This window comes from Sinocyclocheilus anshuiensis, unplaced genomic scaffold (assembly GCF_001515605.1).
Source record: "Sinocyclocheilus anshuiensis isolate Anshui unplaced genomic scaffold, SAMN03320099.WGS_v1.1 scaffold3606, whole genome shotgun sequence".
Taxonomy (NCBI): domain Eukaryota; kingdom Metazoa; phylum Chordata; class Actinopteri; order Cypriniformes; family Cyprinidae; genus Sinocyclocheilus; species Sinocyclocheilus anshuiensis.
In genome coordinates, this window is record NW_015541226.1 from 70,535 (window position 1) to 87,998 (window position 17,464).

Sequence of the window (17,464 nt, forward strand, 5' to 3'; positions counted from 1 at the left end):
ATTATTTTTATTAATTAGTCAAATTTAGTAATTTAGTTTTTTTATTTAATATTTTTATTGTATTTTATTAATTTGTTTTAGTAATTTTATGTGCTTTGTCATTTTTATATTTTTTTTATAAAACTTGTTACTTGATTCATAATTTCAGTTTTAGTAATTTTAGTAATTAAAAATAGTATTAATAATAATTTTTTAGTAATTAGTAAAATTTGTAATTTTTAAAAAAAATAATTTTTAAAGTAATCATTTTTCATTTAATATTTATATTGTATTTTATTAATTTGTTTTAGTAATGTTGTTATGTGCTTTTTTCATTCTTATCCTTTTTTTTAATATATAACATATGTTACTTATTTTATAATTCATAATTTCAGTTTTAGCAATTTTAGCAATTCAGGTTTTTTTCATCTAATATTTATTTTGTATTTTATTTCAGCTTTATTTCAGTTAACAAAAATAATTTTAATAGTTTTAGTTAAAGGGCACCTATTATGCCCCTTTTTACAAGATGTAATATTGGTCTTGGGTGTCCCCAGAATGTGTCTGTGTAGTTTCAGCCCAAAATACCCAACAGATCATGTATTATAACAGCTGGAAAATGTCATTTTTGGGGTGTGTCTAAAAAAAGTGCTGTTTTGGAGTGTATCGCTTTAAATGCAAATGAGCTGCATATTCCCGCCCCATCTCCAGAAAAGGGCATCACGTATACGTCTCTCTGCATTGCATATCTACAGCAATAAACAGCCGGTAGAAGCAACATAACGGAGAGCGAGAGAACAGGTGTTTAGCCATACATATGGGAAGTCAAATGCAATGAAAGTGGGACGAAACAGCGCGATCTTACAGAGCTCGCGGCGCGCTGACTAGGGTTGGGTATCTTTTTTTTTTTTCGATACTGGTGCCAAATCAATACTTTTAAAACGGATCCGGTGCCTAAATGGTGCCTGAACCGATACTTATTAAAAAATAAATAAATAAAAATTCCCCCCAAAAATTATGGATTGGCCATTAGAATAGAAATAGAATAGAGTGCAAATGTTAGAGGGTCAAGTTTTATAATTAAAAAAAAACAAGCAGATACAATTAAAAGTAGCATTAGAATAGAGAGTGCTAGAGTTAGAGGGTCAAATGAAGATGAAAGGGATGTGTTTTCAGCCGTTTCTTGAAAATATTAAGGACTCAGCTGCTTGGATTGAGCTGGGCAGGTCATTCCACCAGGAGGGAACAGTTAATGTAGAAGTCCATGAAAGTTTTATCATAGGTAGAATGCAAAATGTTTCAATACAAGCATTTCAGTCAAATGTAATTTATGCAATATTTCAAACCTTTAACCCACTTGGGAAAATCAACCCATGGCAACAGTTTAAAAGTAGCCCAATTCTGTGGAAAAAACGTGGACTTGGCAACCCTGCATCCAACAAGAGCTACCGGAGTCAGCTTTGACTGATCACAGGTTGAGAATAAGGAGAGATGACTGTCAAGACCATGCTGGAGTATTTGCTGCTCAACAGATTCTGAGTTCATTGACAAATATCTGATCTTGTAAGATGTGCTTGCTCCCTTTACACAGAGTGCTTGTGATCACGAAATCGAAAGTGAAAGTAAACAGCGCAAACGCTCATTCTAAAATATTTAAATACACCGCATCCTGAGAGCGTCCCCCTGATGCGCCAAAATTATATACAATATTAGAATGTTTAAAGGAGTGAACACGAAAATCGCAGGAGCGAAACACATATAATAAAACAGCCGAATCCCGGACATTTTGGGCAATTAAGAGATCCCAGCCGGACGCATTTTTGTAGGTCCAAAAAGAGGACATGTCAGGGGAAAAGAGGACGTATGGTCACCCTGACCTGTTATCGGCGCGAATCAATGGACTGAGCCGCGCGACCACGCTACCGAACGAATCGCACGCTACGAACGGTGCAAACTAATCTCACAAGTCAATTAAAAAATACTTAATGTACGCACACAAATACAGTTAAAATGCTAAGCACTATAATGACATGACATTCACAAAGGAGTCTGGAGTGATACACGTATTTAGATAGATTTTGAGGCGCATTAACTTGAAAAATGAAAGTAATCCACAGCGTCCTCATCAGCTCAGATGTTGGGAGAAAATTAAGACTTATGTTCAGTCTTACATCCAAACACAGAGCATCGGGATTGCTTGCGAGACATTGTTGACGTTACAGCTGCTCGAGTGCAGAGAAAATGGAGGACAGCGTACAACCGCGGAGGCTGGAAACTATATCAATGCAGAGCTGTCAATCAACCCTGTGGCCCGGTGTTCTGACGATTTGTGCTACCCTGTCAGATTTTGCTACCTCCCATTAAAACAGATGGTAGCATAATTCGATAGCGAAAAGTGCTACCTATCAGATTTTGCTTCCAGCATGATATTAATAAGGTGTGAGGCTTTATTAACATGTACACCTACCCCAACCCTAAATACAGTGTTGGTAGCATAACTGATTGGTAGCATTATTTGTCAGAACACCTGCCCTATGCAATGTGACGTCACACTACATGAGACTCAAAAAGGCAGGCCTTGTGAGACTGACTTGGTTTAAAAAATGAGGAGAGGGTGGATTTTTATCATTGTAGGGTGGTTACACTGCTAACACACATTTAAGTCCAAACACCATATAAAAGTGGATTTTGCATAATAGGTGCCCTTTAACGATAAAAATACTGGCCCAATGTTGTTTTGGACCCCATTTACTTTTATTGTTTCAACTATTTTTCAAGAAAACAGATTTGAAAACAACTTGCAGGTGAGTACATGATGACAGAATTGTAATCTTTGGATGAAATATTCCTTTAAACTGTCTGTATATGAGGTTTATTTTTAGGATCCAGTGTTGTGATGTCCATAACAGAGCCAAAGCTCTGGATGAGCCCATCTGTAATGAGTTTCCACCATCAAACTACCCTGTAGTGCCACCACTAACACCTCAGCAGAGCTTAGAATGATAGCAGTTGACATTGCCTCTCTTGAGGATCTATTTAGAGCACAACACATTCTTTACCAGGGTAAAACTGAATTTGGGACTTGGGAATATAATAGGAGGGAATGGGGAAAAAGCTATGTGTGTGGTGCGTGTGAATTTGAGAGAGGTCATGGCCTCAGTCGGCTGTACTCTCTCTTTTCATCTGATAATAAGCATCCCATTCGTTCTCTCCATCTGCTCTCTTCTTGTCCCACTGCCCTCCCACACGTCCAGTGTTTGCGTCCCCTGCTAGACACCTGCAACATCTGTCTGCGGTGCTGCCACATGGTTAAGTGTCTGTACTTGTAACACAAGGATTGCAGGTTAGGTCACACGGGTGGCTTTAACTGGGGTTACTCCGACAGTGCCCCATTAAAGAGACAGTGTCATTTGTGTGTCATTTACTCTGTGGCTGCACAATACTGGATAAAACTGTCGTTTCAGTCATTTTTGTTCTGCAATAAATAGTGCAATATAAAAAAACAGGAATTTCCAGCAGATGACTTGAATAACTATATTTTGAATCTAGAATGATTAGGGTGATTTTGTTGGGCAGTGCATCTGCATAGAAAAAAAAAATGTAATTACTTTTTACTTTGAAGACTTCTTTCCATGTTCTGAACCATCTTTTCTAAATGATAAATGATAAAAAAAAAAAACAGGTGTTCACACTTGGGCACATGCTTTACATAATGTTTTTTCAGTAACTATAAAGTGAACCATAAAATTAAAAATATCAGTTAGTAAAAAAATATATATATTTTTTTTTCATTCTTTTATTTTATTTTATTTTATGGTTTTAGTTCTAATTTCATTTGAAGTTTTAGTTCTGTATAGTACACTGTAAAATTACAATACTGATATTTATGTCTTAATTTATTTTTCTTTTTTTTGTAAACATTAAGCCATCAGGCTTTTTTGATGGAATGCCATCAAATAAATATATGCATGACATACTGTATATTTGTTTTCACTCGAAATGGGTAGGTATATATTTATTGAACTAAATCACAGCCTTTGCGATGTCTATCGCATTAAGTCATATTGCAGTAAACTACATTCCGATATGTCGTGCAGCCCTAATTTACTTGTTGTTCCAGTACTGCATGACATTCTGTCTTCTGCATATCACTAAAGAAGGTACAGTTGCTAGTTGAGTTGTCTCAGAACTCATCCTTCCCTTTTGTGCAACATAAAACTTTTGTTTTGTTTTGTTAGTTGGCATTCCTCTACCTCCAAGAGGTTGGGCCTCAGAAGTGTATGACTTGAATTCCCGGGTTTTGAGGGTATTGGTTGCGCTTCCTGCTGTCTGAAGACAGCTCTGCCAATGATGGAGGCTCCCTTTAGGCTGGCCCCCTGGTACACCCCTCCTTGGAGTCCTGAAATTTGGCTCACACAACATCCTGCAGTGTCGTGCCACCCTTAGCACTCGAAGTCATTGTCGTAACAGCATGGCGTTGCGGCCCCCTGTCCTCAAATGACATCCAGAACCCCCTCTGATCAGCTTCCTGCTGCGTCTCCATGAGCCCACAGTCGCATGGAATATCAGCATGGCTCTTTGGGCTTGCCATTAAAACAAACATCCCCAGACGCATCTCATGAGTGGAGGCCCGCGCCTCGCTTTTGCGTCCCATTGGTTCCAGCTCATTCATCAAACATGATTTCACAACTATATAATTTCCGTGGCTTTGGAAAACAGAAGCAGCTGCTGTCTAGTTCTTGTTTGTCAATGGTGCTGTATGATTATGACTATTGATGTGGTTTTCTGTGTGAAAAATTGTAAATATTGACCGGCATCATTAGCAGTCAGCAGATAAATGTGTATATAATTATAAGTATGTGAAGCATGAAAGAGTGTATGCTGTCATCTTTTGATGGATAGATGGATTGACCGCAGGCAGCTAATCTGCTGGCATTCATTACACATCTCTTACAGATGAACCAAATTTATTATAAATATGTTTTTATCAACTCTTGTGATGATTGATATAATTACGAGACAAGATGGAGTAGACATGCAGTTTAAATAGTGTTTCATTACTGAAGGAAAAAAAAAGAAAATTAACTGACTATGAACACATACAGCTTTAAAAAAAAAAAAAGGACAAATTTACATGACTAAACTCTTCTAAAAGTGTTTAAATAACTTAAAATATAAAATATTGACAGGAAATGTAATTATGAGTATTTTAACCGTGATTATTGATTCTTAAAGATGTCTTTTAAACTTCCAAGGTAACAGCGATAATGAGAGAATTCAAATGGCCAATAAGAAAATTCCTTTCAAATATGCCCGTCCCGTAGAGGAATGGCTTCAGGAGAAAGGTAACTTCCTCCTTTTTAATTTATTTTTTTATTTTTTATTTTAATATATATAGATTTTACCATTTTTCTTTAGTTAAATTGACTTATTTATAACATATAGATAAATAATTATATTGTATATTGTGTTGCACCCATCACATATTTGCTTTTCTTTTGCCTTTTCAATGCTCGTTGATCTTTGTATGATCTTAAAGACAGACTAAATAATACATACATTGTTTAATGGTTCAATATTGGCCTAGTAAACATTTTATGAATGTTTTAAATGTAAACATTAAAACAAATTAACATAAACATAAATTTCACTTGACTTTCTGGCTGATATAATGGAAGGTGGACAGACAAGGTTTAGTGAAATACAAGAGCTGTTGCAGGCAGCAGCTTGTGGCTGCACAGGAAGTATCATCCGAGAAGAAAACACCAGCATGATTATTGTTTCAGACATTAATTGCATATCATCAGGAGCCCCACCACCACCACGAGAAAACACCGCACTCCACCCACAATACAGGTATGACCCCAGACACACAAGCATGAATTCAAATGAAGACATCAGTGGGAACTGCTGAGACTAGTAATATAAGTTAGTCATCTGAAGGCCGTTCAAGAACTTCAAGAACGCTAACTATAAAGTTAACTATAAAAATAAAGATATGTGTCCAGCTGCTTTTCTGACATTTCATCAATACTGGGGCACATGCCTACCATAATCTTTTTTAATATAAATTCATCTAAATTGTTGTTCACAAGCTGCATGTGCAATTAAGTTTTTACTGCATTGTGCTTGACAAATAATAGCACATATTTGCTATTTTTGCTGTTTTGTTTCCTACAATGGGCTGTAGGCAAATACTCGCCTCATCTAGTGCTGTTTTTGTTTTCTGTCTTATAAAATATCTTATTACATCAACGGACGAATTATGTCGCCTGCTAGTTTAAGTGCTCAAACTTTTTAAAGTTGAGTAGATTCTGATTGGCTGTCAAAGTTTTTATTGTTTATCAGGTTTATAGCTTATAGTTGTATTGTTTATCAATTTATAGTTGTGGTGTGAACTTCCCTGTTCTCATAAAATGTTTAAAACTATCTTTATCATAATCATTATAGTTAAAGTCCTTTGTGTGAAAAGGTCTTAAGACTGACTATAACGTTTTTGCATAAAAACTATTGGTCTAATGAGTGATTAAGTAATTTAATTTGTAGAAGATCAATTGTTAATTTCTGCATAATTGTATATTTTATACTCCTATTCTTTTTTTCTAATATTATAATATTTTTAATTTTTCTCCTATTCTGATTTTTTTTTTTTTTTTTTAATTGTATTGTCCTTATAGTGAATGGACCTTATGACTGATTTTAACTTGTAATTAAGTTTCAGCATAAATTGGTCTAAGACTTGCTAGCTGGTCAGACAACATTTTCAGACACGATTTTAACATAATGCTGTGTTTATGCGAATGGCATGTGTTTTCACATATGTGCCTACATCTCCTCATCATTTCTGATTTGGGAACTACACCACAAATAACGTCTGGCCCAGATTTACAATTCAAATAAATGAGGACACAAATTTCCTGCAACACAACATGGAAAATAAATCTCCGGGAATGGATTTTTGGGTGGTTTTCTGCACAGCTACACCTTCCATTCAGCAGAACGTCTCAGTGCTGCTGACAACGTTCTCCTTAATTTATTACGCTCTCAGTTTGGTCCAGTGATTTCCAGTGAGCTTATTTGTCAAGCTTAGACCTATTTCTTCAGCTTTGAGTTCACAGATGCAAATTTAACTGTGGTATTGAAATCAGAAACAATGATTAGACCGTGCCCAGGTTATGTATGTCACATATGTGGACAGGGTAAACACATTACAACAACAAATCATTGTGTCTGTGTGGGATGTCAAATTTTAAATATGCAAAACAGAGGCTTTTGCTTAATTTAGGAGAAGTCACTCAACCAGGTGCATCTGAATGATTTTCCAACAGTATGCAAACAGCTTGCTACAGTTAACGCGAGCGCAACCGGTGTCCACGACTTAATTTTATTAAGGTTGAGAGCCTCTCTGACACATTTTTGTTTTCATGTTTTCATAACCGAAGAGAATTGTTTATAATTCTCCACGTCCTTTAGATAAAGACACGAGAGTAGGCAAACAAAGCTTCATTCGCACACTCTTGACAACCAAACAGAGTGCTGCCCACATAAAGTTTGACCGGGAGCCAATAAAACACGGTGGTTTGGCGAAATGAGATTAGACTGGCCATTTCATAGGCATCCTGGTACAAATTGAGCTGGTGGAAGTGATATTAAAGCCATCAGTCTCCTCTGTGTCTGAGACACATTTTGGCAAGAGACATTTGTAATCGTGAAGCCCCCACAGCTGACTGCATGAAGAAACTTTGCGACTGACTAATGATAGGAGAATTGGCGCTACAAATGTGTTCTTCCTAGTCGGATCATTTGTTGAATTCGAAATGCATCATTTTGGTTAAGTAATTAAATTTGTGGAAAATTAATTGTTAATTGCATCATAATTAAAAGAAAATGTGAAAATGTTCATTCATTCATTCATTTATAATCATTTATAATTTAATCATTTACTTATTCCAATTAATCATATAACCATTTATAATAATAATTTAACTATCCAAAAAATAATAATAAAAAAAAACCTCTTAAACTTGATTCTATCATGGCCAATGGTTCCACACACTTGAATCAAATTATTTGGAAATAATTGAATCAAATCATTCGCTTTTGTTACTTAGTATTTGAGTAGACTGGAATCACTGTTCATGATTTAATCAAGTTCAGCCAAACACTTATAATAACATACTGGCAAGCTAAATATAACTTTTTTTTACACATATGATGTTAGATGTTGGCAGTATGAAGATGCTGCTGATTATCTTTAGCACTACCAGTGGAGTTGATATTTTTATTAAGGCAACTTGAATTCTTGTGAGCAGGTCCACAACCCAAGCATATGCTAGACAGTTCATCACAATGGTAACTTACCCAAAAACACCAACATAACAGAAAATCTTTTACTATAATACCAACTTAATATTACATTAAACATTAACAAGTCTCGCTATTTATTTAACACTTTATTTTAACATTTACTCTCTCTGTCTAGCCCTGTGCAAAGCATGATGGGAAGTGTATAATTTTGAGCTACTTGATTGAAACATCTTCTTTCAAAATGAAAACATAAAGTTAAGCCAAAGAATAACTTTTCAAATCAGTTGCATGATGCAATCTTGTTTAAACAAGAAAACTGTTATTTGTTTGAATTGTTTAAATAAAGTGAACAGCATCAAATAAGCATTTTGAATGTGTTTATATAATCGTTTCACTGATTCATACATGGATCAGTTATTTTATATAATTTTTTCATTGTTGTTAAATCCTATGGCTGTGTGGTTTCAAGGGATATTTGTCTTCATGAGTAAGAGATTAGAGATGTCTTTCAAGGTTCCTTTCAAGTTTTTTTTTTACATCATAGGACAGTGTTGTGAAGCAGTAATTTTCCATTGCTTTTGCTTTAGTATTAAAACACTTGGTGGATTTGTGCTGGTCAGACAAAGTTTGACTGAGCAATGAAACAGACACAAATCAAGCGTAGCGTTAGTTCTGGCAGGTCACGTGGGTAAAGCTTGCATCTGCTGACTCTCAGCTGATCCACATCTACCTATAGCAATACAATGCCTGTCACATCTTTCCTAAGGTCTATCCAGTATTATTCAGCAGCTTTATTACTTGCTCAGGAGCAAATTACCCTCCTCCATCCCCAGCTCCTCCTTTCGTCACAGTCAGGACTTGGCTTTCTGATATTCCTTGTTTCCTGAAACAGACTCCTTTTATCTTGAATAATGTTGTTACACTAAAATGTCATTAAGAACATTAATGATAACAGTAATGATGCTACATTTTAGTTCTGTTCTGTTTACCTTAAGGGGGTTATTGCTGCTTTTTACCCAGCATTTACCCAGAACAGAACCATACCACCAATCCAAACTGTATGCTAAGTGTCAATTATTTTGACGATAGTGGTCCTGACAGAACTAATATTATTCTCTGCTCATTCAACCTTTGTTTCTGATTTCTGCTCTTCCCTGGTGTCCTCTATCTTCATTTTGGGCTGATAGAAGACTGTTGATACAAGACGAAATGTACTAAAACACTTATTTTGGGTACCAGACAAAATTCTGTTGATGGGTTTTGGGTACCAGCACAAAAGGGGATATTTTCCGGTGTTGTCTGGGGTTGGATCTAATATTCTTGACATGGAGACTCGATCTAATATTTTTGGCGTTATTGGCAGGATGTCAGCATATCTAACAGTGCTAAACGTGGCATCCCAGTGCACAGCGAACCACGGAGATGGAAATTTCCACTTGCATTAAAGCTGAAGTTGACCATGTCTGACTTTAGCTGGAAACCGTAGATGCTCAGCGAAGCATCAGACCGCATTACAATCTGAGCACAAACAGGCAAAACGCATGCAAACGCTGCGGTAACGAGAGAGCATGCGTCTGCCTGGAGCAGAGCCACGCTTGAGAATAAAACAATTCTCTGTGACACACTCTAGAAAACAGCACTGCTGTTGGTCTTGTTTGGTTTATGAGGCTAATAGATGTTCGAGAAAACACAGCCATAGATTCTTATCTGATCTAATGAACCAGTCACAGTCACATATTGCGTACGAATGGGTGAAAGACGTGTGATGGTATTAGAGTGAGTCATTTTGTTGGCGTCACTTGACTGGAATTAAGCTTTTGGAAATAGATAATAATACACCCACAGTTGTTTCTAACGTGTTTATTTATGTATTAATTTTTCAAATCCTCGTCCCATGCTTATTGGTCCATCTTTAGATTCAGGCGTTCATTTTAGTCACTATTACTCTGTTAAGGCTGACGTTGGAATGAATAGCGTTTTCCGTTTAATTTTTTTGACATTTTCATTTTCCTTTGTCACTGCGATGACAAAATAGCTAAAAACATCATCCGGCCAATAACAAATCATCTAAATGTTTTTTTATATTAATAGAAAATTGGCGGTAAGATGTCGAGTGATGAGTTTGAAATGAGAATTAAGAGCGAATACAGGCCTCGCACACAATCATGAGGATGAATGGAGGATTGTAGGTATTTGAGTGGAATTGGCAGGAGGATTCTCATTAATTCCGATCAATCTAGTAGGTCAACAGGATGCTGGTCATGTTTGCCTTCTCATCTTAATTTGTGCAAACAGGATCAGTAAACAAGTGGTCTGTTACAGTTGGGGAAGGAATATAATTGTAAACTGCAATCCCCTGTATGTATTGTGTTGGGACGAAAGATCTATTTTTAAGCCATTTGCATTTGCGTCGATCTGGAACAAGGTCTGCACGGTTTATTTGGCTTAATTAAGACCAGGGCTGTGGAGACATAAAGAAGCCAGGCTTGTGCGGATTTCAGCGTAGAACTCTTTCGAGGTTTGCTTAAGTACGCTCTGCTGTTCTTCAAAGAAATCCGTCTGGAAGAGAAGTCATGAGAGACAGATCACAAGGAAGGATTTTTCTTGTTTTAACCATGGTTAGGAAAGGTGCAGAAACAGAAAAGATGTAGCTAAATATGATTTCTTGGCTTATGCTGACAGAAGAACTACGCAGCATGATGAGACCGTTAGCTTTATAAAATTAGAAGCCCAAAACGTCTGGTTTTTTTTTAAAAAGGAGGAAAGAAAATTAGGGAATTTAATATCTGATAATGTTCAGAAGAATCCCTAGCTAGGCGGTAGTCAGATTTAACGTGGAAGAAGTTTGTAAAATTGACTTTTTCTTTACCTCAAGGTCTATCTTTATTTCATTAATGAATCTGAGATTATTCGCCAGGCTGGATTGATGGTAAACCTCACACATGAGGGGTGTGTTTTCCCCTGGGCGTCTGAATCATTGATGTAAGGTAGGTTAATTGAGCTGCACACATTTTCATATCAGAGGGGTGGGATGATGATATGTATTTCAGGGCAGCGATTTCATTTCATGTCTGAGGAAAGCTGAGGGACTACATTTGGTCTCATATGTCCTTTGGCCTCTAATAGGAGGGATTTTGGGCGTTTATGGTCGTTCCATCCCAAAATCATCAAATCATTTTCCTTTGCCGCACTGCTGAAATGTAGTGCATTAAAGAACCGTGTGCCAGAGGGGATCAAACCCTTAGTGAGACACAGCAAAGGATTTTCTCTTCGAATTAGTCCACTTTCAGCCATGTGTCATAAGTGCTCTATTTGCTTTAAACAGGATCACAGACAGAATGATTTAATGCGCTGGGCATTAGGATGTATAATGCATATTACGGTAGTGTTGATTTTATTAATGTTTCAGCTTAACTGTGTAAGAGAATAATGGAGTAAGACAGGACTTCATGATGTACCTGTTGTAAAGATCTTGTAAAGGTTAATGATTAAGCGACTGAATAGGACACATCAGATGCATTTGAAGCTATTTTTAAAATGGACTTGCTATTTTAATCTTTTAAAGAAATTCTCTAGCTCCTAGCTTCAATGACTTTCTTTCTTGTGTGGAACACACAAGAATAATTTCTTTGAAAAATGCCCTGAATACTCTTTTCAATGTCATGAAAATGAATTAGGACTGGTGCTATTAAGCTCACAAATGACAAAAAAAGCTCTTTTATGGTGCTATGTATATTTTAATTCAATTGAATGCTTTCTGTGAAGAACAGGCTAAAATGTGAGTCTTTTTCACTCAAATAATATAAAAGGTACAGTGGTGATATCTGATTTGTGAACAAATCATTCTTTTGATTCATTTATTTTCAATGGATCGGTTAGTCCAGTTTACAAAACCAGTGTGAATCATTTGTTACTGATCCGGTTTTCAAGTTCAACTCGCTGGCTCAGTGATACGGTTTCAGGGGTTAAAAGCCCACTGAAGGTGAAAATTATCAGTGAAATATGGTTTAAATATCAGTTTGTTTGTCAGACAAACCATTTTATGGCTTTATAGGTCTTGGTCTAATCCCATGAGTCATACAGACTACTTTTATAATATTTGAATTATATTTTATGGTGCTCCAGTCAACATTTATTGAAAGAAAGAGTCATACAGGTTTGGAACAACATGAATGTAAGTAAATTATGACAAGATTTTTATTTTGATGTGAACTATCCCTCTAATGCAATTTAACGATTTAAAAGACTGTTTAATGTGATTTAGAGATTAATCACCACTGAATGCGCAAATTCTTATTTAGTGCAGCGAATGCAGACGGCTGGTCTTGATAAGTATTCAGGCCCGGATATACCTCTTTTCGTGACATAGGCAAAACAAAATTTTGGGCCCCCCTTCCCTATTAATATGTTAGGGCTAATATTTCCACCCAAGCAAACAAAAATATTTCTTAATCAGTGGAAACCATTACAGTATTTTCTATCGCAATAAGCGCTTGCGTTCAGTCAATAAAAATCTAATGTAGTTCTTAATGGGCCTGTTTACACCTGGTCATTTCATGCGTTTTCGCTGATCGGATATCTGTCTGATTTGTTAAAACGTTTCCATTTACACTTGGCCACATTTGTTTGAGAACTGAGAAAGACCATTCCATTAATAGGCGTGGCGACGTGGCCACATAATAACCACTTCGGGAGTGCATTCATTCTCTAATAATTTTAACGGCCTGGAGTCACAACCACACATCAAGACATTGTTCAGATGATTTGTTTCAAGACATTTGACATGTTCCGTCCTGAAATCTCATGTGTTGAACTAATTTTTTACGCACCTCATCCCAAACCTTCCTTTGCAAATTCCAAAACGTCATTTTAGAGCTAATAACGGAGGCTTGAGCCATTGATATGCAGGCTAATGCAGTTATTAATGCAGTCTAATGCGGTAATTAGAGAGAGAGAGAGAGTGAAAGAGAGACAGAGATTAAGCGCATGTGAATACCTGTGTCTGTGTGTCTCTCAGCAGTGTTCAGCAGCAGCGTCTACTAATAGCGAATCTTTAAGTTAAACTGCTTCAAGAACCTCGCTACTGAGAAATGTCATGTAGCTTTTCAGCTGCGAAACTATTTTATTGATAAATTCGCGGGGCAGCGCTAACAAGAAGTTTCTGTTCACGTCTCCGCGTTTGTGCGCGAGTGCGTGTCTGTACTGTGTGTGCGTCTGTGAGAGAGACTGGGAGAATGAAAGAGTGATTTCCGTAGCCTACATACAAAAGGTGGAAGACATGGAAATAGTTTGTCATTTTTTACCCTATTGTTTGTTATATTTATTTGCTCAATGTCTTCTGAGATTTTGGTTCTTTTACTGTTGTAGATAGCCCATAGTATAACAAAAATAGTATATCTCTTCATTGTGTTTGGTCCCCACTGGACGAGCGAACATAGGCACGTGCCTAGAATGCCTATGCATAAATCCGGCCCTGTAAGTATTTACGCTCCTGTTTTTAAGTTGTAAAACACTGAATCTATGTAAGACACGTATGTGGCCAATTCCAGGGATTGTTATCTGTCACCATGCATCTGCTGTGCACAGCAGCTAGCATCTCTTGCTGTGTTGTTACTGGGAGGATATGTCGAGAAACAAACAAATTACTGCAACGTTGTGATGTACCTCACGGAAACAACATGATTTTTTGTGGATTTAATTAAGCCGCCGCACTGGAACCCTCGTAATTGTCCACAATGGGAACAACTAATGGATATTTTTGCATATTAATTGCTTCCTCATGAATGAAGTGTAGAGTTAACCGAGGCTTAGCAGTTTTGGACTGCGGCTTCTATTTATTGCGTAACCGAACAGAATTTAGCTTCCATTGAAATGGAAAAAGTTTAAACAAAAATGCATATGCTGACTTTCACCGTGTATGCATAACAGTCTGCGTTTAGAAAACACAAAAACTAAGTGCTAAGGTACAGTACGTCTAGCATAAACTAAAAGTTGTACACTTTCTTCTGCATGAGAGCTGGCAGACAGTTCAGGGGTTAACTGCACGATCCACTGAGACAGAAAAAATACTGTCAGCAACGGGAGTTGCTGCACTACCACAATAAAGACTAATATTTCTCCAGAGTTGTGTTTAGAATCCAATTATATGGAGGTTGGAGGCGGCCGACAGACGGCTGTGGTGCAGAGGACTGATACGTTTCAGAAGGTGCTGACGAGCCACGTGGGATCAGGATATTACGCGTGGGCAGACGTCGCTATCCCTAAGGGACGGCGGCCTTGATTTATTGAAATGCGCGGCAGCCGTAGTTAAAAGGGCCAAAGCTATGGGAGCCGTATCAAGGCACTCCTTGGGTATATGATGCGAGTCCAATCTCCTGGCCACGGTAGTGTATTGAAATGTGAATCAAGTTTCACTTTACTCCAATTTATTTCCTCTTGAGGCATGATACCAAATAAAAGTAACAAAAAAGGGACGCTACTGGGAACGGACAAGTTTGCATAACAATAGCTGTGGCATTTAGGCTGCATCTCAACAAAGATTCTCCTCTTTACTGCACCAATCACAGAAGTGATTTGGTCAGAAATGTTTTGAAGCACTTTTTGCAGCACTTTTCATAGATGTACACAATCATTGCAGTACTTTAATACAATGAAGTTTTAATAAAAAAACTAACATTTTAAGAGAAATAATAAAATGAATGAAACTGATAAATACCAATACCATTTTCATTTTGAAAATCTACTTTGTATTTTTTCTAATAAATAATAATTTTGAAAATAGTAATAATATTATTATTATTATTATTATTAATTTAAAGTAATAGTATTGTAATATTTAGTTATTAATTTGATTACATTTAATAAAAAATATTTTTATTGAAATGGATGAAACAAATAAATAAATACCCATACCATTTTCATTTTGAAAATATACTTTGTATAGTAAATAATTTCTAATAAACAATAATTTTGAAAATAATAATAATTATTATTATTATTATTATTATTTGTAGTAGTAGTAATTATTATTATTATTATTATTATTATACATAATTTAAAGTAATAGCATTTAAATATTTTGTTGTTAATTTGATTACATTTTTTAAATATATTTTTAGTGAAATGGATGAAGTAGATAAATACCTATCTCGTTTTAATTTTGATAATCTACTTTTTTTTTATACATTGGATAAATTTGTAATTAATCATAATTACTTATGAATGAATTAAAATAATAATTATTATTAATTTGTATATATAATTTGAAGTATTAGTGTTTACATATTTAGTTATTAATTTGATTAAATCTAAGGTTTTTTTATTATATTTTTAAAGAAATTAATGAAACCGATAAATAGCAACACAATTTTCATTTTGAAAATGTACTTTGCTTACACCTGATAAATAATTAATTAATTAATAATAATAATAATAGTAGTAATTATTATTATTATTATTATTATTATGCATAATTTAAATTAATAGTGTAAATATTTTGTTATTTTGATTACATATGAAAATATTTTGAATATGTTTCAAATATTTAAAAAATAATAATTATATCTGGATTTTATACTTTCTTTTCTTTTTTTCTTTCTTTTTCTCTCTATTTATATGTTCTCCAAAGCACATTTTATGCATGGAAGGTGCTGTAAAAAAATTTATTACTATTAATATATTTTTTTTAAATGTCTTATCATGAGGACAGATTCCTCATATTCTGATATTAAGGTATCTGGTTAATGAAATCAGACTTGTACATGCCGTCTGAACTCAGTGTTCCTGTGCCATTGCTCTGTCTTCTGCCTCTATCATCCAGACATTACCACACGCACCTCTCTATCTCCCAAGACCATTTCCATCCCCTCTTCAAATTAAACAGGCACGGCATAATAAAAGACGTCACTTTAGATTTGAATCTATAATTGAAACAAACTGCGTATTGCTTTCTAATTTTAGCGAGGACACAAAAAGGAGTGCTCAGGGAGATAGTTTGTCATAAGGTCCCATGCGACCTTGCCCTCCTCAGCCAGAAAGTGATTAAAGATAAGGCACAGGACCGTTCCCGTGTAAACAGGAAGATGAACGGTGGCTGTTTGAAAGCTTCAGCGTAAGCTCGTGACGATTATAGTTTGCCGTGCAGCACAAAAAAGAGTCAAGAGTACAAAACAAAATGAAGTGCTCTGGAGTGAGTCCTTGCTGCAGGCCATTCTAGTGCAAAGAGGTGGTGAGCAAAGAGAGCTTAGAAAGTCAATAGCCAGGTGAGATACAAAGAGAGAAATTAAGAGCGCCAAAGAAAGATGTACTTCAGTGAAGGAGGCATTTACACATTCATCCAGCCACAAGAATAAATCTTTAAAATATTCTGAATGTTAAAATAATGTCTGAATAATACCTTTAAATGTACTTGAACACAAAATATTGTGTTTAGGCAGGGCCTAAAACTAACATTTTGCCACACCTGCCAAGTTTTTTTTTTTTCTTTCAAAGTTCAAAGATTTTTCAAAGTTGTATTTAAGATTATTGTAGTATGTTTTACAAGAAAATACTATTTCAGTTTTTCTACTTCAAAATTTAATGTATAATTCAGTGTTTAATTCAGTGTAGTTTTCACTCAAATTGCTAGGGAAATTGTACAAATAATTCCAAAGTATATCCTACACCAATTTTTTTCTGTATATAGTTGATGTTACATTTTATCTGTTCATATCAAAGTAATAGCATTTACATATTTATTTATTTATTTATTTGATTATATCTGTTTAAAAAAAAAATGAAAGGAATGAAACAGATAAATACCATCTTGAAAATGTACTTTTGCTTACACCTGATAAACAATACACCAAATAATAATAATAATAGAATTTTGTTATTTCATATGAAAATATTTTGAATATTTTTATATAAGATTTATATAAGATTATTGTAGTATGATATATTAGTTATATAATAGTTGATGTTACATTTTATATATTTATATCAAAGTAATAGCATTTACATATTTATTTATCAGATCATATCTTGATCATATCATATTCATATCAAAGAGCTTTCAAATGAATACATTGCTGAAATATTGTATTCTTTCAGTAGAAGATCCCTTGTTTTTTTCTCTGTGCTAAGCCTTCGATGTCCTTTCATCATATAGATATGCCTCTGTTATCACTCAGGCCTTTTT

At 35.3% G+C, this 17,464-nt stretch overlaps 1 protein-coding gene across 1 annotated transcript in view; it reads left to right on the top strand.

Moving 5' to 3' along the window:
• The window catches only part of LOC107690776 (neurexin-3a-beta), a 100,146-nt gene that overhangs the window by 60,852 nt on the left and 21,830 nt on the right, over positions 1-17,464 (top strand). Inside the window, exons 4-6 of the mRNA XM_016489195.1 lie at positions 5,235-5,324; positions 5,658-5,670; positions 5,787-5,835. Coding sequence (XP_016344681.1) covers positions 5,235-5,324; positions 5,658-5,670; positions 5,787-5,835 — 152 coding nt within the window. The remainder of the gene's footprint in view (positions 1-5,234; positions 5,325-5,657; positions 5,671-5,786; positions 5,836-17,464) is intronic.